Source organism: Pundamilia nyererei, unplaced genomic scaffold, assembly GCF_000239375.1.
Source record: "Pundamilia nyererei isolate P.nyererei 1_Seehausen unplaced genomic scaffold, PunNye1.0 scaffold00052, whole genome shotgun sequence".
Taxonomy (NCBI): domain Eukaryota; kingdom Metazoa; phylum Chordata; class Actinopteri; order Cichliformes; family Cichlidae; genus Pundamilia; species Pundamilia nyererei.
Window position 1 is genome coordinate 3,106,531 of NW_005187453.1, and position 22,466 is coordinate 3,128,996.

At 41.0% G+C, this 22,466-nt stretch overlaps 1 protein-coding gene and 1 long non-coding RNA gene across 6 annotated transcripts in view; one reads left to right on the top strand and one right to left on the bottom strand.

The window, feature by feature from the left end:
• Window positions 1-16,987, top strand: part of LOC102200390 (uncharacterized) — a 39,661-nt gene extending 22,674 nt beyond the window's left edge. The window contains exon 3 of the long non-coding RNA XR_311739.1: window positions 16,759-16,987. This is a non-coding gene — a long non-coding RNA (uncharacterized LOC102200390). The remainder of the gene's footprint in view (window positions 1-16,758) is intronic.
• Window positions 1-22,466, bottom strand: part of anks1b (ankyrin repeat and sterile alpha motif domain containing 1B) — a 167,465-nt gene that overhangs the window by 2,828 nt on the left and 142,171 nt on the right. For 3 of the 5 annotated variants that reach the window (XM_005733506.1, XM_005733507.1, XM_013910927.1), the window contains 8 exons: window positions 19,372-19,479; window positions 17,710-17,913; window positions 15,702-15,827; window positions 10,583-10,654; window positions 8,841-8,927; window positions 7,065-7,202; window positions 6,806-6,973; window positions 1,021-3,757 (listed from right to left, as the gene is read on the bottom strand). In XM_005733506.1, coding sequence (XP_005733563.1) covers window positions 3,518-3,757; window positions 6,806-6,973; window positions 7,065-7,202; window positions 8,841-8,927; window positions 10,583-10,654; window positions 15,702-15,827; window positions 17,710-17,913; window positions 19,372-19,479 — 1,143 coding nt within the window. In that variant the 3' untranslated portion in view covers window positions 1,021-3,517. Of the gene's footprint in view, window positions 1-1,020; window positions 3,758-6,805; window positions 6,974-7,064; window positions 7,203-8,840; window positions 8,928-10,582; window positions 10,655-15,701; window positions 15,828-17,709; window positions 17,914-19,371; window positions 19,480-22,466 lie in introns of those variants that run through there. The other 2 variants (XM_013910925.1, XM_013910926.1) reach the window with 2 other exon arrangements.

Here is a 22,466-nt window from a genome sequence, read left to right on the forward strand (position 1 = left end):
CAATTTATTATATAGTATCGCTGTGTTGAATGATTTCAAACCAAACAATGCAAAAGTCTGTGTTGTAGTTTTAAAAAAATCCACTTGAGGTGCAATTTTCAGATATTATTTCATGCTGATAGTCGGTGACATCAGAGTGATACAGTAGAATGAATGAGATGGAGGTGGAGGATCGGCTGCTTACAGAGAAATGAGGTGGCGGGAGAAAATATTACAGATGAGAAAGCAGAACTGAGAATATACACATTTTTTTTTAATATGAATAAATGTCATGTCTGTGTTCACACTGAGGCAGTGCATCACCTATAAGCTGTACAAATGGTAAATGAACTAGTTCTTATATAGTCCTGTCCCACTCTAAAATGCTATACAACCTTCTTCATTCACAAGCACTTTGGCCTTGGCTTACCCAAGGATGCTTTGGCACTTCCAGGGATCGAACCACAAACCTTCCGTTGAGCAGACAACTTGTTCTACCTCCTGAGCCACTTCCTGCAGCTTCGAAGACTTTTAACAGAGATGCTGTCTGTAACTGCAAAGCCATCGTGGTGGCTGAGAAACAAACCAAACAATCTAGAGCGCTTTCAAAAATAACCCCAAGGCAACAATCAAGAGGCGTATTGCCGAGGGTGGCTTTCCTCCAGTCTGTTGGTTTGTTTTCAGATGGTTTTGGGGGATGGCAGCGGCGGTAAAGTTGACTCGGTACAGGAATACGCGTGTTTGTAAACTTGAATTGCAAACATATATGAGCAAATTATTAACTGCATCTCCATGTAGTGTTAACATTTTATAATAAAGCCAAAAAAGATCAGCTTTGAAAGGTGTCGTAGTGTTGTTGGAGGAAACTGGATTAACTCTGCGGTGCACTGACAGAGCCATGGTTCTGTTATCTTCTCTTAACACACTGCTACAGCAACAGTACTGAAACTAACTGTAATTTTAATATGGTTCTCTACCCTCTTCTTTACACACACACACACACACACACACACACACACACACACACACACACACACACACACACACACACACACACACACACACACAGCCAGAGCAAGACCATATAATCCTGTTTTGGGGTTATAGGATTAGGGCAAACACAGACACACTTTCGATCTCGCAGCATCACAACACATCACGCTCAGTGAAGAGCTCATCCAGAGCATCACCAGTATCAAATTCATCAACCACACATGAAGACGCTGAATGAATAGTCTGCCTTCAAAATGAATTTTTCCCAAGGAAGGGGTGGGAAGAGAAACTTTAAGTGATGCTACCGGGGCGTCCAATGTTTGATTTGGCTCCGAACTCAGTGGTCCAAACCGATGTAAAACATGCTCTTTGTAGTGTGGGTCTATTGAACTTTTGAATAATTTCTTGGCACACTACATACACTGTGGAACGGCAGTCGTTCTTTAATGACCCTTTATAAAAATCATATGCTTTGTGTGATAGATGAAGATGTTTCTGGGCGAGTGTGAGGTTGGGCCAGAAGTGAAAGCACTCGAAATATAAAAGTTCAGTGCAAGCATTTAGTTCTGGAAGTACTGAACCTACGCGGTTTTAAGTGTGTTTAAGCATTTAGCTCATTTTTAAGCATTTGTTATAAAGGGTAGGCAGTGTCTTAAAATGCTCCAGCAGGCCACTCTGAGTCCAGCGTTTGATTTGATGATTCGCATGAAAATGACTTGTGAAGTTTTAACTACACATTCAATCCCTGAGAGATCTTAATATAAGTACAACAGTAGACATCAGTTTTTCCACATGAAATTAAATGAAAGAATCTGTCAGCACTCTTCAGGCTTAAACACGAAGGAATAAATCTGTAAACTGCAGATTTATGCTGTAAAAAACAAATAACACATTTCTGTAGATGTTGAAAACCCAGAAACTTTGCTCCCATTTAATTCTTTATTACCTAATTACATTGGTGTATGAGTATGGAGGGACCCATGGGGATCTTTATAAAGGAAAAATCCAGTTAAAAGTCCAAAATTTGTCCCTTGTTATCATTTTCCAAAGCTATCCAGTGGGGCAGACTGGAGTCTTTGCCAGACCGATTCTGGCCCCCGGGACTTATGTTTCACAGCCTTGATCTAAATGAAGTGCAGCCTCTAATGTTACAATCAAACTAGGGAAAACCATAGTTGGAGACTGCAGGACGACCACAATTATTGTGAACTTCCAGCCCTATTGCCTTAGTTGCTTCAAAGAACAATCTTCAAAGTAAATTTGACATGTGATAAATTGGCAAGAAGACCAATTTGCTCCAATTGAATGGAGTCAAGTTGTTCAACTGTAACAAATCAGTAAAAAACGCAAATCTGTTGCCATCTATATACACAGAAATTCACATAAAATTCTAAGTCCTGCCAGACCCTCATAAATTTAAAACAGAAATTCAGAAATTCATTCCCACATAGTGATATAGTTTCTGCAGAACGGAAATGTAACTGCAAAATGCTATAGGCAGTCTAAAACCTTACTTTTATATAAGAATATAAACAGAAAATAACCAGTTGAATCAAGTCCCCTATTGCGATGCTTTCCTGCTGAGTTGCACTTGTCGGTGAAGACTGACTCAGGGTGATTACAATATGCTGGAAATCTGTCTCCATTTATAAATTAGATGGAAATTATTTGCAGACTGCTGCTAGTCTATCTGAGGGTGACTGCAGTCAATCTGAGTCATACTGCGATGGTGTGGAGACAGGTTGCCTGCTGCCAGTTGACCCAAGCAATCACCATGTGATTGAAATTGGTTGCCCAGAATTTGAGTGTGTTGCACGTTCAACACACTCAATATAATATATAATATACTATATAACTATAAATCAACGTAGTCTTTGGGCAACCACCAGTTTTTTCCAAATCAGAAAGAGGTTGCGGTCCTATTTTCACTGTAGTATGACTGAGCCATGAAAGAGCAAGTAAATGGGGAAAATGTATGCAATTCAGTATTTAGGCCACACAACCTGCACCATGTGCCACTGAAAGGCTGACAACACTTGTCGTAGCTGGCAAGCTAGGACATACAAGGTCACTAATGATGAGAATCTTTGGCAACTCTAAGAATTTATTAAACACAAAAAAAGAAAGGAAGGAATTCACGAGAGAATTATTGACTGAGTCGAATTCTCAAGAGCCAGACCCTTTAATTAGCATAATTTAACAAAATTTAAAAAAGACCAAAAAAAATCCCTCATCCTTCAGCTCGGTCCAATTACTGTTAGCTGGTTTATACGTCCAACCGCTCAACTCTACTGTTTATTGATCAAAGCGCTTTATTTATATTAATTTACCATCTCAAATATACCACAAAGAAGGAGGCGGTGCATCTCCATCCAGAGGCTGAATTGGTACAGACAGACACGTAAAAACTGAAGCACTTATGAAATGGATTGGCTCTGCAAGATTGGCTGTCCTTTTAATACCAGCGCAACTAAAAGTGATATCGAGCCATGAGGTAGTAAATGAAGAAACACACACAGCAAAGAGGACACACAAGGATGCAGAGTCAGTTGAGTAAAAGCAACAGAATTAAAATGGAAGCACTTACAGATGGCGCCTTCTCCTTGAATAAATGAAAAATTATGTGAAAACAAAGGATAAGAGAAGGAAAAGCGTGGAGGACCTGTGACTGAGCTTTGTGAGGAAGATGGAAGAGTCGAGAGGGAGGAAGAGGAGGGTGAAGAGGAGGCCGGTGAGGGGTGTAAATGTGGCCCAGTGACCAGCGGCTGGAGGGGGGCATGATGACCTACAAGGAGGCAGAGGTCATACACAAGTCAAAGTCGGCCTGCTCCAAAAGCAACAAAGCAGCAAGGCAAAAACCACAGCCAGGACAGAGCAGCTACATGGCAACAGAAAAAAGGCAACAGCGGTCTAAAACCAAGAGCAAAAAAACCATGGCAACAACATGGCAGCAAATTCATTGCCCTGGAAACAGCGGGGGACAGCAGCATTACCACAACACAGCAAAACTCAAACTGGAGAAGGCAATGTTACGCCACACTTATATAGCAACTCCTGCATGGCAACAACACTCCCACTAGTATGAATATGCCACAGCAACTGTACAAAAAAAGCTCTGAAAAAAAAGTGTCTCTAACACTCAGGCTCAGTTTATTCAAATGGATTTAGACAATTTCCCCCAGGTTCATGACGGGTTTCCAGTTGTTTTAAAGGTTGTTAAAGGGTAAGGATTTCCTAGTCTCTCAGTTTGTCAGTTAGATTTGTCTGGTTAAGTAACAAAAAATATAGCAACAGCGAAAACACTTAAAAGCCCGATTTTGCTAACCAATTAGTGAAACCACGACTGCTATGTCCATCTTTAATATACAGTATATGGGGCGGAGGCATTTTTCTACACTCATAGTCTCCATCTTCCATAAGGACTTCTAAACAGCTGTTATAATCTGATACGGCCCAGGCCTATTGTAGACCATCTAAAATGAAATCTGTTGCTTTAAAAGTGTCACATTACAGATTACAGTAACATACCAGTCTTGGTTAGTTCAAAGTTCACCTTTGTAAGTTAAGTGGAAGTTGGGGGGGGTTTGCAAGCTGATATGCTCACAGGGGAAATATGACAATGGGAGGATGTGGAGAGACTGTTACTGGTGCACAGAGAAACAAAGGACATGGGTTTAGAGGTGCTGGAGGATGGAGATCATTGCTGGCGGGTGGCAAGAATATTAAATGAATCCTGCAGTATCTTTGCCCTGCTGCACACCACAAGCCATTAACTACATCACACACACATACATATACATGAAGCAGGCAGGAAAAAAGACAATTAATGGTTAATGTAATGGTTGCCGACTAAGCAGATTGTGTGTACACATGCCATCATCCATCATCTCTGTAGGCACTCTCCTTTCCCATCTTTCCTCACCATCTCACATCTCACACTAACTTTAGAAAGCGAGAGCAGTCCTATGAAACTGCTGTTCCACTCAATCACCTTTTTTTTTTCATGACTCACAGTATGTAAATTTGGTCCAAGCACACCGTTACAGCAGCAACTATAACTCTGTACCAGGCCTTTTGGACTCACATGTGTGCTGCTGAGCCTGAGCTGGTGTTTGTCAGTGGAGGAGGGTAGTGAGTGCAGAGTGGGTTAGGGTGACTATTTTAATTGTCTGTTGTGGGGTTTATGGAAGGGCTGCAGGTTTATTGATAGACTTTGTGACGCCGTATTTGATGGAGGCATGACACATGCTTTTATGATACCGTTTGGGAAAGAAGCTGTTAAACAGCGAGGGCTGGGTATTGATTACCATAATTTATATGTATCAATATAAGTTGCATAACTGTTAGGGGCATATAGAGTCCACTAGAAGCATGACTGATAAATTTAGACTTGTCTGAGACCTATTAAGCTCATTTCAGCTTCAGATTTTAAGCCTTGGACTCAACTCGAGAGACTTTGAATGAATGTGTCCAAAGTAACTGCTGCAGACTCTTAGTTCACCACCTGCCTAAAACAGGCCATTTTACTTCCTCTCCTTTTTAAAGCCACAATCCCTTTAAAATTTCTTCTCTTTGCCGTTTGCAAACGGGAGGTTTGACCAGTGGGTGGGTGCATGAGATAATATCCTCGCTTTGGTGTCATATAAGAGTACAAGAGTACATCCAAGAACAGAAAAACACTCTGAAATTGAGCCATTGGTGCATCTGCAGCCTGAGCTTTTGGAACACTATAACTGTAATATTTGAAACCTTGGACACTTTTAATATGACCATCCGTCATTGTAGCTTTTGCCTGGGCTCAGACGTTGGACTCATCCCGATTATCGAGTTGACACAAGACATGAAACAGTTTTTGTTTGCAGAACGATCTGTTCAATAAGCACTATTGAAGGGCTATCTTTTAGCCCATCGATGCTACAAGCTGGACTAAAGCCATTGTCAAGCTACTATACAGCCACCAACGAGGATATCTATTACACTTCAGGGAATGTCAGGCTAAAGGAGGAAACAGAACAAGTTCACAGTTCTGAATGATATCTGCGAGCAGAAATAAGGGCAAAAATGGAGCACTTTGCTCTGCTTAACCATCATCGTTCTCTAAATCCATTACGGTTACATTCAGGTGCTTTCCTGCAGGTTTGAGAGAAGACTAGGGTTTTTTCCTCTTTTGCTCTGTATGCACTGATGCAGCTTAAGTGAAGCTCCTCAGCTTATCATTTAAACCATCAAAGCATTTGTATATCAGCATTTGTATTTATTTCTTACCATACCCAGCCCTACCTTAAGCAGATTACTGCACATGAGCGAAAAGCTCTTCCCTATAATGCAGTCCTCCACATGAGAATTCTTTATCTTCTTTTACACACACACTCATGCACACCCGGAGAGAGAGCGGGCAAGCCTCCCTGGAGCTTTATGCAAACACGCATCATCAATCAGCCAAGTGTGTAAGAGACTGCAGGGACAGTAAGACTGAGTGAACGCTTAACAGATCAAATATCCACCTACACCTCTGCCGCTTAGTCCGCTGGGCCAAGGCGCACGCAAGCAAAGAACATGAGCAGATAGAGCTAGAAAACCAATCTCAGATGTTTAGAAATAATGTAAATGAGTGAGGATGATACTGGTAGGGTATTATGGACAGAGTCCAGTGAAAATAGGAGTGCTTTATTGGAATGAAATTCAAAAAATCTGAAGCTTTTTCACTTTAGACCAAAGCAATCCAATCCAGACCATCTGGAACATGTGGCCTCACTATTGTGGAACTTGACAGGGATGGATTTTTTCTTTGAACAGTAGTGCAGCTGTGCAGCTGTGCAGCTGCGTTACTTACAGACTTGCGGATGTTGATGCGTGGCTTAGGGACAGGTTTGCTGGGTTTGCTGTCGAAGCTTTCGGGCAGTGTGGATGATCCGTGGCCACTCTTCCTAGCCTGTAGGGCTAGCTGGTAGGCCACCTCGAAGGCCTGTCCAAGCGTCAGGATGATCTCGTAGGCCAGGTTCTGATAAAAAGGCAAAATCAAATAGGTGAATGTGATCTTGGACAGTGAGTCTGATGTTCACCTGTGAGCACAGCAGAGTGTCAATACTGACCACATCAAAAGCAGTGAAGACATGGCAGTAGTGGTGACTGGACTTGAGGTCTTTGGTGATGTAGGCAAATGTGGACAGATCCTCTGGATCCTGAGCTGCACACGAGATGTTACGAATCTCATGCTCCGCTATGATGTTCTACAGAGAGAGAGCGAAAGACGGAGAGGAGGAAACAAAAAGAGAAAACACAGAAGCAGAACGATAAAGAAGCGCACAGAGAGATCGTAGATTATCTCCATTGAGCCACTTCACGGAAAAACAAATCTGATTTATTATTCATCTCAAACTCATAATCACTGTAGCACACTTTTCAGTTTGAGACGTTTCTGGAGTCACTAAGTTGGAATTTGTCCTCTGGTAATGTCACTGGAGAACGCTCAGACTTTGTGTTGCGTTAATTAAAGCACATCTCAGCGCTGTGAATTAAAAAAACATCAAAGCCCAAAGAGAAGTTTTAGCGGGGGCCAACATCAGTAAACATTACATTTAAGTTAGAAGTTGCTTTGAGCTATTATAAGAAAATATGCTGAAAATGCATTAAACTTTGATCTAGAAGAAGTGGATTTTTTTAAGGGCATGAAAATGAAAACATTAAAACAACATATTGTAGAGATAAAAAAACAAAAAACGGTGCAATGCAGATGATTCCACCTGAGAGAAATCAAAAAGAAGTTGCATAACATTCAACCAGTGAAATGCCAGGTTAGTCATACAGGACAGAGCTGTCTCTCTGCACTGATTATATATAAATAGGCATATTGATTACTTGGTTTAAGCTAAGAGAGGAATCCTCTCCTTGTAGTTGTTGTTTTGGGTGAACCCACACAGCAGGTAACCACAGAGGACTAATAATGACTTACTATATTTGATCATCCTAATGGATTTTGTACTTAATACTGTTTCTTTCCGTCTGTCGTTCGCGGTTTAGTACATTAGTGAAAATCCACGAGGACGGCTGCACAGATAGTTTTATTATTACATTTTAAAAGATGTTTTGAGGATGCTTTTTATACATTAAGAGCTATAATGGTGTCAACAGGAAGACGCATAATCATTTTTCCAAAGTCTGTGTAATTTCCCTCCACAAATAATTGCACATTTAATTATCTTTATATTGTGCTGGAGACAATCGCAGATATACGTAGCAGCGGACGTCTTTACGCAGCCCATTTTAGTTTCCAGGGCGTGGAGGAAACCCTACACTAGCCTAACGCAAAATGAGTTGTGGCGTGCCGTTGTAGAGGGAGCTGCTGCACATTTCATCTCCTTCTGTGTTCTATAACAACGCAGGACCGAGAGAAGGCACAAGCATGTCTGTGTGACTAATTGGAGAACTGAATTGCCAAATACAGATTTACTTGGGATTTTTTTTTTTAAATTAATTAATTTTCTGGTAAGAATCACCAGCTGGTCTCCTTCTCATCACTGTTGGGTAACTTTAATATCTAAAACTGTCTCTGTATATTTCAGTGTGGATGACCTACTTGAGCATACTCTGTTTTAGTGCAATTCAAACAAGAATCCGAATATGTACCCGATTCTTTTCTTATATATGTGCACATGAAACTCAAATATTTCCATTCTGTTCTAGACTTTCAGCTCATCCCTTTTCATCCTGATTATTGCTTGTTTGTGCTCTGTGTACATACCGTTGTAAATCAGCGAGGCTGCAGCAGCACAGAGCAGACACGAGCACTGCAATGCTGTGCGGGCTTTACACTCGGTGTGTCATTTACACCGGGCCTCACAGGAAGCGAGCCGTGCGCATTGCTGTACCTTATTTGTGGCGTCGATGAACTTCACTCCTTTGTAGGACACGGACAGCACGATGGTCGGCACTTTCTTCATCTGTTCTGTCGACTTCTTGTGCAAAAATGAGAAGGTAGAGACAAAAAAAAGAGGAAAAAAAACAGCAGTGACTTTGGAGGCAGCTCGTGAAAGTAAACTTGACAATTTAACTTGGCGTACTTAATGAGGATTTCTGTTCTGCTTTGATTGCCAAACTTTAGTCGCACCATTCTCAAAGGTTATGAAAAATAAAATAAGAAACTACCTTTCTACACTCAAGTCACTGCAGCGATTCAATTCAATAAGTCTATTAACTTTTAGGTCATATCGGGCTCTGACAGTATATCTCTCCTCACTCCTTGTAATTACATACCTATACTGAACTCATTATGCCGAGAGGTGCTGTGAAGAATTGTGTGATTTACAGCGATGTCAGCGTTACCCTCCCAGCTGTCATTCTACCTGACAAAAGGTTTAATATATTCAAAGCTTCCTTCTCTGAACAACTTTGTGTTCTTCATCACTTGTCATCTCCTCCTCCTCAGCATCCATATTCCTATCACAGCCCGTTCTTTCTTTCTCCTCCCTTGTCGAACACGCGAGCTGCTATCCCATATCTGTTTGTCTTTGTTCTGTTCTTTGCTCCCTTCCTGCAGCATGTTGCTGCTACAGTTCGACCCTGTCACTATCAGGTAGTGTTGAAAAACTGACAAAGGCAGTTCGCTGGCAGTGAATCCGAGCCGGGAAGTGAAGTTGGATCTTAAACATCCAAAACTACCTCAACCGTGGAGGGAAGGATGAAAGAGTGGTACGTTAGCGATGTTACAAAAGCTGGGGTTAATATGACGTGCATCTCTTTGCACCTAATTACAACCACAGTGTGCAGGAAAAGGTTGGTAAAACTGAGGAAAATGAGAAGCAGAAGAAAAATTTCCCTCTGATGATGGTGGCATACTGTAAATATAGAAAGTAAGAAAAGAGAGAAGAGGAACCGAGAGCTTTGCATACGAATATTAAATTTCTTCTTCACACCGCAGCAGCTCGGGGTGAGAGCCGGGGGCCGGAGGAGTGAGAGAGTCAGCGTTAAGAGTAAAATATGGAAAGAATGAGCAGGATGAAAAGACATGGATAGTAGGGCACATTCCTCTTTCTCTTTGTCAGTAAGAAACAAAGGAAAGGAGGAATGAAAAAAAAGAGGGAGCAGCAGAATGACACAAGGCGTGAGGAAGAGATAAGGTGATTAGAGGTAAAAGGGGGATTGTGAGGTATCAAGCAACCCAGGCAAGGATATTAAAAATAAATCCCTCAACACACTTAATCCACCGCTATGATATTTTAAGTTTAAGTTCAAGTGAGAGCGTGAGGGCATTCAGACTGTGTCCCAGATTTAAAGGTTTAGTAAGCCTGCTCTCATGCCAGCTGCTATAGTATAAGCTAGTAAGCATAGCTTGGTAATAATTTTACTTAAATTTGACTTAGTTAGTTTGGGGCCTTAGTCCAAAAAAGGGACATGGGCCCATGTTATTGTAGGCCCACCACCCACAGGAGGCGCAGTAGGGGTCAGGGGTTAGGTGCAATGTGCGTCGGGCGGCAGCCAGGAGCAGAGGCCCTGGCAGGCCGATCCCTAGCTATCAAGGCTAAATTTGGTCGAGTGAGTTTTAATAAATCAAAATTATCCAGATGTTGGCTTGAGGTTCCAGTACCAGAAATAAAGTTAGATTGAGCTTTACCCTCATCTTGGCGCAGGCATCTTGTGTGGACTCCGTCCCCCTCAGCTCCTTCACCAACATTGAGCCCAAGTACTGTTGGAAACACACAAACAACACGATGCTAGGTAAATACGTGAACTTTTGCATCAACTTTGTGACTGCTTTTAAATTTCCAATAACTCAAACGGAAATGATAGAGACGAAGTCTAGCAGCAGGAAGAGTCATCTGCTGTCAAATTTCTTCGCCGTTCTGATGGTGACTGTTGAATTAGTCAGAGCCATCCTCTCAAAGAATGAACAGACCATCCTGCTGCCATCAGTGCTGCTCAGTAGGACATTGCTGTTTCTACCATTACTGCTCCTGTCTAGGTCGGGACTGGTGACAGCTGTTTTACTGCCTCAGCTGCTTGCAGCGGTGACCCTGCTCTATGGCTTGATTATGATAAAATGGCTTGAGCCAACCTGCCAAATGATCAGCAAGCAGTGCCGTAGCTGAACGCTACACTGATCTCTGCTGAAGAGGATACCACAACCTCCAACAGCAGCCCTCTCTAATCACATCGTAAGTTAAGACACCTGCTTCATCAATGTATTTGTAGACTGTATATCAAAGACAGAGCATCTGGGTCTGAAAATCAAAACTGATACATAGTTCCTTAAACCTGCATTCTTAATGATAGCTAACCTGGGGCAACTGGTGTCACTCCTGATCCATGACCTCAGTAAAGGCTTTCCCAATCAGCTTAGTCATAATCAAATAATCAAAGTTTTATTTAATTAACATCATGTAGATTTCTTTTAAACTTTTCTTGTGAGAAGTGTGCAATGTCTCTACATAGCTCAGTCAAGTCCACCCCTCAGCTGTTGTATCTAGTTTTAAAATGCCAAGATATGGCTTCCCAAGAGGACAGTAATAAAACCAGTGTCTGATGTCCCAGTGGCCAGTCAAGCTTGCATATACAGTTTATCTGCAGATCCTTTTTTTTTTTTTTTTGCTGATAAAAAGCTAGTTCTACCCTTTTCCAGTAGCAGAGCACTTCATTTTCAGTTTTGCAAATGAGATTAGATCTGGAACCTATTGCAGTTTGGGGGAACATTATAAAAATTATATTTTCCACTAAAGATAAGTTGACTTAGTTTTAGTTCTTAGAACAAAAATACCATCCCATTCATTCATTCTCAGGATAAGCAAAATTAGGGTCACGAGGGGCTCAAGCGAATTGGCAGAAATCGGTATCGACCAAAGAAATTGGAATCTGTGCATCTCTACCTCTAACCATTGCTATGTGTGTCTAGTTTAGCAGCTGGCCAGGTCTTGACTGTCAACCAGCTCAGCCTGGATGTAAACAGCATAAACAATACAGAAGGCACTGAGTGGATGGCTTCCTACATGGCTCGTATGGGGTTTCATTAAAGGCACACAGCAGTGATTACATCAACCTTGAGTGGCTCCCTGAGGTACATTAACATTGCTGTCTGGTAGATCCTTCTGTCTGGATGCAGTTAGTAATTTTGCACACGTAGTATCAGATTTAATAAAGAAGCTACTAATGGTGACGGTGTTTTACAGGGACAACGTTTATGTTGGCATTAGAGCACTTAATGGGCGTGACATTCACTGCCTCACAATGACTGACCAGCTTCTTGACGAGGCTTTATTCCCCAAAGTGGGACCTTAAGCAGGCTTTTAGTGAATTAGGAGAGAAATATTTACAGCTTCATTTATCTCATCTATTTAACTCTACAATAAATGACTCGAAAGTCAAGGACCACACGCGATTTGTCTTGAATCTGATGGACAATATATTTGCTTAAAGTCACGAAACATCATTCTGGGCCAATTGCTTTGCATGAGGAGTTGCTTTTTCGCAGCACAGACACTGACTCAGTCATATTTTCATAGTCTAGTCCTTGGCAGATCAGAAAGAGGTCGTCTGGGCATGTTAATACTTTGTCTTGACTCAAGCTAACAACGTTAAATCGCTGTTATGGCTGGCTTGCTGGCAGTTATCTGAGAAATTGCATTATAGTTGCACACAAGACCAGCTGCTGTCTCCTATACCATGTCGCTGGCAGTAATTTTTGGTTTTTATTAGTTTCAAATAAAATTCAAGGCATCATAACAAGGCTAAGACTCTACAGCCATGCTACTAGCTTTGTAAGTCTGTATCTGGGTAACTGTAACATCCGCATGCAACGATGAACAGAAGGACATTTTTAATGTTTAGCATATGTTAATATATTGTTATTCTGCATAGGTTGATGGTTTTCATTACATGCTAAGTGGACAATGGACCTCTAAGCCTGCTGGGATTGTCACCAACAAATGTAAACTTCATGTTGGTGTTGGAGGAAAAGGTCGAGAAAACTCTGAATGACAGTACTGTCCAACAATCTTGAGCCACCTCCCTATTTTTTTATATTTTGCTTCCAAGGAGCCAGATTCTTCTTGCAATTTCTTTTAAAGTGGTCTTGAGGAACAGAGTTCTCCAGCCTTTCTAATCGTCTATCAAAGCTTTTCTTTGCACATTTGTTGGATTTCACAGTCCAGCACTAACCTCTGACCATTTTCAGAGGAATGTTTCATTAGAGGGGCCCACATCCTCATTTTAGAGGTTTGACAGCGGTTTTTAGTTGATAAAGTCGAATGGCTTAAACATGAACTGAGCTGCGGTTTGGGGAAGGCCTCGGAGGGGACCGGCAGCGACTTTTGGGCCTGGCAGATCCCCATGTACTAATGGGAAGTGAAGAAGTGAAGGGATTGAAAATGAGAACAAACTGCTTGTAGAACAGAGGATGTCATATATAGATAAGAACTGGAAGTGTTCAGAGGCATAGTCCCACTCCTCTAATTCATATAATTAATCTCCAATTAATCCACTTAATACTGACCTTTGAATGATTCAAGCACAAAATACGCACCCAATGCAAGGAATGAGTCAGTGCTGTCTACACATAACAGACAACTTAGCATTTAAAATGGATTATTTCCTGTCTTTATCTTTCGTTGATAGAAGCCTGTCACAAACAAATTATTTGTTCTTCTTTTTTTAACTGAATCTGTGTAAATGTCAAGGATTTTTCAAACACTGTTTGAAAGAAAAGAAAAAGTATTTTGCACCAACAAGGTGATTTTCAAAGAGCTACAAGCAGAAAACTTATCTCAACACGGTGCCATCGTGCTATTAAGAATTTGAGAAAACTAATCAAGTAGAGGACAAAAGAAGAAGTGTCACGCCTAAAAACTCAGATGAATAGTACCTGAAAGTCAAGTTCTTAAGAAATGAGAAACGAGGAGAAAAGGCTGAGGTATCCCAAATGACACAAGAACTGAACTGAAAATCACTGGCAACAGGTCTTATGGAGGGATGTGTCATGATCGAGCCACAACAGTGAGTGTTTACAGCCAAACATCCCAAAAGGAGCTTTGAATGTCCTTCAACAAGCCTGGAGAACTTTTCCTGGAGACTATTATAGACATACAAGAAAGCTGTGAAGCATAAAGGTGGTCACACCAAATATTGACTTTGAAGGTTGTTAGAATTGTACAGACTTTATTTGCCTTATATACTGAGTTCCCATTTGTGTTTCCAAATGTTTCAGTAAATCACTGCTTCCCATTTTCCTACTAAATACAAAGCAACATGAGCAGGTTTAGCTCACCAGCTTGACCCATATGAAAGAGCGACATCACAAAATATTCGTGTCTGAGCCCTGAGTATTACTCAAAGATATTTTGTATTTTCCTATCTTCAACGTTTTTTTTTTTTCATTAATAAGAAAGAGTAGGCAGTCTGTGCTGAGATAATATTGGCTGTTAATGATGTTGCATGTTTGGTAATAATGTCAAAATGTCTGCAGGGTTTTGCGGGAAGTGGATCTCTAATAACTTCAGATAATAATTTCAAAATCTAGTTGTAAAGCTGACATAATAAAGTTGCAATGTTATGCGAGGAGCCGCTGAAAGTAGAGAGAATTTTGTTTGTTTGCAGTCTGAGCTGAAAATGAGAACACCGTTGATGCATCGCATCTATTGTTCTGCCCTGGTTGCTTTCTTCTTCTTCTTTTTTTAGCAATTCCTCTTTTTTTATTAAAACAAATACAATGCGGTCCCCTTCAGTGTCTTATCCATCTAATTTATTCTTATTCACTCTCCAGCTTCCGTCACCTTGCCAGTATTCACACTGAGCGCTCTTGCCTGGCGCTCTGTTGAGGCTCTCCCTCATTTATCTCACTCTCTGAGCTTTCTGGAGCCTGTTGTCCTGGGACAGATAGCATTAGAGATCTTGTCATAAATGGCTCCATGAAAGCACCGCCACCACTTTTCCCCGGTGGCCCACCCGTCGTCGATTCCTCCCATTTTCCCAAACACATTGCTTCTGTAGTTATACAACTGTTGGAAGCCTAATGGTCCAAGCTTCTGCTATCAATCTTCTAAGGTGTAAAAAATAAGAAGGGTGGGTTTCTAACAGAGGGATGACACACTCTTGGGAAACTTCTTGCACCTCTTTTTCACAACCTCTATCTCATTTTTTCCCTGCTTTTTTTTTCCAAATTAGACATCAATTTAATTTCCCAGCTTCTTTTTTTCCCCTCTGTTACATAATAACCAAGCTCATAACTACTCTGTCTTCATCTCACTGCCATCAAACCATCCAGTCTAAGAGATCCATTTATATTGCCTGTCAGTGTTTCTGAAAGCAAATGGCAAATTGGTTTCTGGTTACCAAGTAAGTAATCGCTTCAGCCTGGAAGCTCAGTATGTAACCCGTGAGAGGTGCGAGGCTGTATCTGTGGTAACGTGGATATGTAACATCCTTTATGTAACTGGCAAAGGTCTAAATTTACCAAAGTACTGAGAATAACCGAGTGCAGTATTGACTGAGAGGTGAAGCTGAGGGTCACTGATCTTTAATAATGTTATATGCAGTAGGAATTGACAGCATTCAAATAGAACCGAAACATTTAGTCAGTTAAGCCACGAATCAATCAGCAAAGATTATGACTAGTTTTTCAATTGGTAGAAAAATATATAGTTATTTATAGTGCTTGGATTCAGGGATTTTACTGCTACATTATAAACCAAATGATCAATAAAAAGGGAAAATTTAAGAATGCTCAACAACAGTGTATGACTCACATAGGCTTCGTAGTCGCAGGACTGAAAGATGAGCTTCTCGGGGTGATGCTGCCAGTACTGCACCGGAGTGGATGAGGTGGCCTCGTTTGGCGGACGCAACGTGATTGGCTCACACCACTCGCCTGCCTGAAAACACAAGCAATTGCATGTCGGGATTACACAGGAGTAAAAGATGAGGGCATGACATTGCGGTCTGTGCTGCATATCCCGTGTTGACCTGATAAAAGTGTGTAAGTTTGTAATACAACAGCTTTCATGACTGCATGTGGACACGCCATCAAGGGGACATGCTTTGGACAGCATCCAAAAGGAAATTAAACTTGGATGAATTATGCTCGGCTCCTGCATGTTCGCATGCTTCAGCTGAGCCGCTCGCTGCTTTTTCACCCAGTAAAGTATCCAGCTTTTTTTTTTTTTAAAACAGAAAGAAAATGCCCAAATCTTGCCTTCATCCTTCTCGAATGTCTCAGGATAACAAGCCTGTTTTGTTTTTTGTTGCTTTTTGTTTTTTGTTTTTTAGTCCTCCTTTTATAAATGAAACCAGATGATTTTTGCCTGAGGAGGTATTCACACATCCTCTGCCAAACACTGCATTTTTATGTGTCTGTTCACATCTGACTGTTTTTGTTTGGCGGAAGGCTGATGGACCGCAGAGGTGAGATCTTCTATTCCAATGCAAAAACTGTTGAATAAACAGCTCAGGGACGAACCTTTGGAGAGCGTCCGCGAGAGTCAATTCTATGCTATACGCCACCGGTTTAACCAGATTAAACAGTTTTTCCCTTCTGAGAGAGACGATTCAAAATATTTAGTCGGTAAAAAGTTTGTAGTTTTACCACTTTAATGGCCAAATGTGTCTAGAAAGAAGTGAGCTGCAGTAATTGTTCTCTGGGGAGGAAACAAGGAGAGTGAAAACAGACGGTGAGGGAAGAGCTGGCGTGAGAAACGTTTGCGGCAACCAATCATGGAAACATTGTGACAGCCAGAGAACAAGGGTAATGACACAGAATAAGGATGTTTCCTCCTTCCTCTAACAGTTGTCCTTCTATTCTTGCAGAGATGATTCAACAGAGATTTGCTTTTGGAAAAGGGGGGGGATACACTGTGACGCAAACACACAAAAAAGAGATTTATCAGGGCAAGCATACCGTGTGCTAGTCTGCACTGATGGGCTCTCTGATTCACACGGAGACACCAAAAGACCCCAATCATACTGAACCAAAACACAGCTGCTGCTGCCTCCGATGTAAGCCGGGATGTGTCTGAATCACTGTGCTGCTACTGATTGAAAGCCATAATGTTCTAATTTAGCATTTCACATGAGATTACAAGTGGCTAAATGGACGAGATGCTTACTTCTTAAGTCTATATATGTGTGTGTGTGTATATATATATATATATATATATATATATGTGTGTGTGTTTGGTATTTTTAGTGACGTGTCTATGCAGCAAACACTGCTTAGATGGTCTGCTGTAGATTATTAATGATGACTTATGTTAGAATAACTAAGCAGACAATATTTTTATCTCCCATCTCATATTTTAAAGATTGTCATTTGATTACTAATATTTCATCTGTAATTAAGATATATTCTGCTGTCCTGATTACAAAATGCCTGCCATGAAGCTCATTTGTTTCTAATAAATAATAATAGATTACAGCTTACATGTAGACCTGAAATCAGATTTGCATTTATATTACTTTACATAAAGAAACGCATTTTGGTATGAAAATGAGCTTTTCTACTATTTCTTATTCTGTTTTCTTAACTCTCACTGTTCAACAGTGAGCAACACAATAAACCTTGAAAGGTTTTGATGAGACGTATTCGATTTGATTCAGTGTTATATTTCGGCTTTTAATGCAACTATCAGAATGCTTATGTATTCAAGCAGCCAGGTCTGCATCTATGATTATGACCATTCATAATACACTCCTGGAGTCCATCCCTCTCTCCCAGTTCCCATCTTCATTCATCCCTCCATCCTCTCCTCCCTTCCTCACCATGCTGACTTGAGCCATCTGTCGCTCCAGCTTGGATCGCGGCACGTCCTCAAAGTAGTTGTCATTGCTGCGCTGCCTGCGCCGGGCGTCCGCCTGCATCATGAGGTGCTGCACGTCCAGAGATCCACCTGGGACCCCTGCTGTGTACGCTGCCTGGCCTACCGACGGGCTGAGCTGGGGAGGAGTGTGATTTCCTCCGGGCTCCTGGTGCAAAACGGGCGTGGGCAGATTGAGAGGGGTTAAAGGAAGCAAGTCAGGTTTTGTATATCATATTATAATGTGCTATGTCACCGCTGAAAGTGTAAAAGTAGGGCAATGCAGTGCAATGTGTCACATTACATTTTTCAGCTACAGTGATGCTTTTCTGCTGACTACCCAAAACCACTTTGCAAACTTGAGGACGAACAGCAGTGTCCTGTTACCAGGAGGTCTCAGTAGATCCATCAGTGTCCTTAATCACAACAGTGAACCCTTGCCTGCTCACTGTAAGTCACTTTAAGCGAAAGCACCTGCTAAATCCTTAAAGTGGAAAATGATGTTCATTTAAGAGGTTTTCAAACTTGAGTAGAAACTCAAATCCCCAAAAGAATTAAAACTTCCATTGGCACAAGGGTCTTACAAAGTAAAAGGTCAGTTATTTCTCCTGAGAGGCTGTTCACTTTCAGCTGATATCGTACGAGAAGACTCTTGAAGAAGCTTGGTAATATTTTCTTGCCTATGCAAGCTCATGCATTGCATCTCAGTTGCTGTCTAAAGCTTTGCTGTGTTCCTTCACCCATTTTGTCCATCACACAAAACTATCTGCTCCTGTTTGTGCAGGATTACTGAGTAAACACAGCCCTCTGCTCACACACTGGAAGAAAAGGGGCTTGAATACATAATTTTTCCCTGCACTAAGCCATTCAGTATCATCACGCTTTGCTTTAATTACACATCTTTGTAACACCTTTAGGGAATTTTGTGAAATTAGGACTGATATTAAAAGTCTGAAAGTCTCGTTTCAGACTAGACTATTTGCTTGCTCTAGTTTGGAACTTTTTTCTGTTTTATATGTCTTGAAATGTGGACTTTAAAACGTTTAAAATTGTTACGACACATTCAAGCAATACCGCATACTATACACGCTGGATCTAGCTGAAGCTAACAGCGCTTGTGCCTGGTTAAGCATTTCGAACTTTATTAAAGGAGCCAAACAAATTCCTTTCCCCCTGGAAACTAACAAGGATTATTGTTGTAATATTTTTCAACCTATTTCATGACTCAGTGGTTTACAGGAAGACGTGTTTAGGAACAGCGGGCTGTTTCAGCAGTGCATCCAGATTTTCAGGCTTTCTCTGGGCTTGAAAAAGCCGAGATATAGGAGTGTGGCTGTGATGGGAGAGGGAAAGCCAATTCATTGTGAGTAGCATCCAGGACAAATCAGCAGGGAGGAAACGGCAGTGGGACGGCCATTTTGCGCCTCTCCGAGAGATTTGGGTAATCATTTGGGTGGTAACTGCAGCAGTGGGGAGGCTGAATTTCCCTCAGAGAAATAGAGAGCCATCTGGGAAGGGAACTACTGTCTTATAGAGTCATGATCATTTGAATCCTAATTGGTTAAGATATTGCTCAATATTGTCATGGGTAAAACCGCATACTGTCAGCTTGCAGAGACTCACTCACCCGTAAGGAGATGGCCCGTGGAGGTTTCTGTGGGGTGTCTTCGTGTAGCCGGTCCCCCAATGAGGCCAGAATCCGTTTTCTGTGGCCGATAAGGTTGATCTTCAGTACCTGATGAACACAAAGATATTCGTTTTCATGCATTGTGCACAAAGATCATTCATCGTAGGAGACCTGAAATAGTTATTTGACGCATGTCCAAAACATCTGTGTTGGGGACAGACATCAACAGCTCAGGGATTTCTACTATAGTTCTTCTCCACACCAAGTTTTATAATGTACTAAAACACAATAAGTGCATCCCCCACAAACGACTCTGCTGGCAAAAAACGATGACTCTCACTTTCATTTGCATAATTTAAAACAAATTTTAGCGACAGCAAAAGAGTTCAAAGACTTTTAGTCGGGATGATAACAAGATTATGTGAGTGTTTAAAAAAAAAAATGCAAAAAGGTAACAGATCATCATCATTAGCCTAAAATGGAGAATAATACTAGTTTTCAGAAAAGGGTTTCGGAGACAAAACCATTGGAGAGCACTAGCAGAGCACTCAGGGGTGCGCTAATGAGTGCATAATGATATAAAATGCCCCTGAGAACACACATGTCATTGTTGTTATTACATTACCAACATGGCTTGGATGGCTCCATTCAAACTGGTGCCTTTACCTGAATAACAGCACAACTGTATCTTATATACAAAGAGCATCAGGTATGTATGAGACTTACGCCTAAGAGAAAAAGTGAGAGAGACAAGGGTATAAAAAAATACATTTGATCAATTAATTATTGCTCTTTTGTAACGTTGATCACATTGGTCTGATCAATCTGAGAATATGACCTTAAGAGTAGCCACATCTGGATCACGGTTTCCATTTTCATCTACCCAGCTTTGTTTACAGAAGCAGGTTTATTTTAAAAGGCTAATAAAAACCCAAATCCTCATTAGATCGTAGCTGATGGTTATTCAAAGCATTTTGACAGCAGCATATCTCTTGCAACCGAAAACTGCTCACTCTCAATCGGTCTGTTGCTCGGATGACAAATGGACAACAAACAAAAAAGCATAAAACAGAAATCTTCAAATTTTGTCTTTTTTAGAGATTACATTGATGGTAGATGAAAACAAAAAGCTGTTTTTGAAATTTTAACTTGTATGATTCTTCTTAAAATTATATATAAAAAAACAGAAAGACAACAGCAAAAGGCGAGTCTCGTACATCTTCATTAGCCCTTGATCCTGAAAGGACCTTGAAGCTATAGGCACACCTTTTGTTCTCATGTACATCATTTACAGATCCAACCTGTGCTCTTATGTAAATAACACTGTTTATATAACATCACAAAGAATTAACTGTTTCTTTGTAATTCTAATGGAAGATAGGCTAGCTATAGCTTTGTATGTGAGTTATATCAGTCCTCTTGTCTGACAGCTAGCAAAAGAGTATTGAACAAAATGTTAACCTATTCTTTTAGAGAGCTTTGAAAAGAGGCTAGCTCATCGTTTCAGTGACTAGATTTGTCTCAAAGATTCGCTTTATGAATTCTAAAGATCATTTAGCATTCTTTAAGCTAAGCTAACCATTGCCTACCTGCACCTCAACAGCAATTCATTAATCTTCCCTTCTGATCACAAAAGCAAATAACTGCAAGTCCCTAAACGCCTGTTCTAAACTAGTACTACTGCTTAACAAAGTGTTGTTAGTGACAGCTGAGAGTGTACTCTGAGATTTTGCTCTGACAGCAAGTAATTGCAAATTCCACAATGAGATTGTGGCAAGTTTGTAACTGTCTATTGGGTTTTTTCCTTTTTTTTTCCCCCCAGGTTCTCATTACACAGTCACAGAGAACAAAGAAAAGAAAAAAAAAACCATGCACTTGGACTCCAATGAAAGCGTTCATTCTTTCTCTGGTCACCAGGCGTCCACTGACTGTGCCAGTTACTGGGTTTTCTAAAGAGGCGGCCTGGAACATGGCAGCCTTCTGCAGGGATGTTCTCTTTGCACCTTCTGGTACCAAACTTCAGTACACAACAAACTTCTGCAGGTTTTATAGAGCTGCCTCTGGAGAACTTCGAGTAAACGTATTTATGAACATGAGAGAATTTGAATATGTCCTCAGGGCAAAGGGTGGTAATTAGCCTCATGGCACGGTCTTGCTGTCAGTCTAATGGCCTACCTCTGTTTGAGTCAGCACAACATAAAATCTCCCTCACCAATTACTGCTGCACATCTGCGGAAGAAGCATAAAAATACAAAGAAACAACCAAACAGGCGCTTAGGATGCATACGGTACGATTCTACCTACGTGAGCGCAAACCTAAACAATCAAAGAGAGCATAAATAAAAAAAATCATATTCCTTGCATAGTAAATGGAGCAGATATGCAAACAACTCTTGTATAATTTATCAAGCAAGTTCAGAAGTGGTAAGTAGGTCTTATAACTTTTATTTCATTTCATAAAATAAAGAATACACCGTGGCCAGCAATGTGTTCATCTCCACTGGTCTTCACTGCATGCAAACATGTTTTAATTGTTCATTTTAGACCGATCAAAGGGCAATCAAGAGCACACAAGCTGATATTATGTAGTAATAATAATAATGGATTGCATTTATATAGCGCTTTTCAAGGCACCCAAAGCGCTTTACAATTCCACTATTCATTCACTCTCACGTTCACACACTGGTGGAGGCAAGCTGGGGCAGACTGACAGAAGCGAGGCTGCCATATCGCACCATCTGCCCCTCTGGCCAACACCAGTAGGCAGTAGGGTAAAGTGTCTTGCCCAACGACCAGGATAGAGAGCCGGGTGATCGAACCGGCGACCTTCCAGATACAGATACGCTTCCCAGTCCCCTGAGCCACTTAGTGAATTTAGTGCAGTAAAAATCAAGTGAAGTTTGTCCTTCCTTTAAAGTGTCAGTAATATTAGAAGCAAAAATAATGTGGGACTCAAATAATAATAATGAACGCAAGTGCAAATATGATGTATTCTCAGCCTTTTAACTTTTGGCTTTTTTTCTTTTTTTGACATTAGAGATGATGATAGAGAAATTCTGGCCAGATACTAATGTTAAAAATAACGGGAAAAAAAA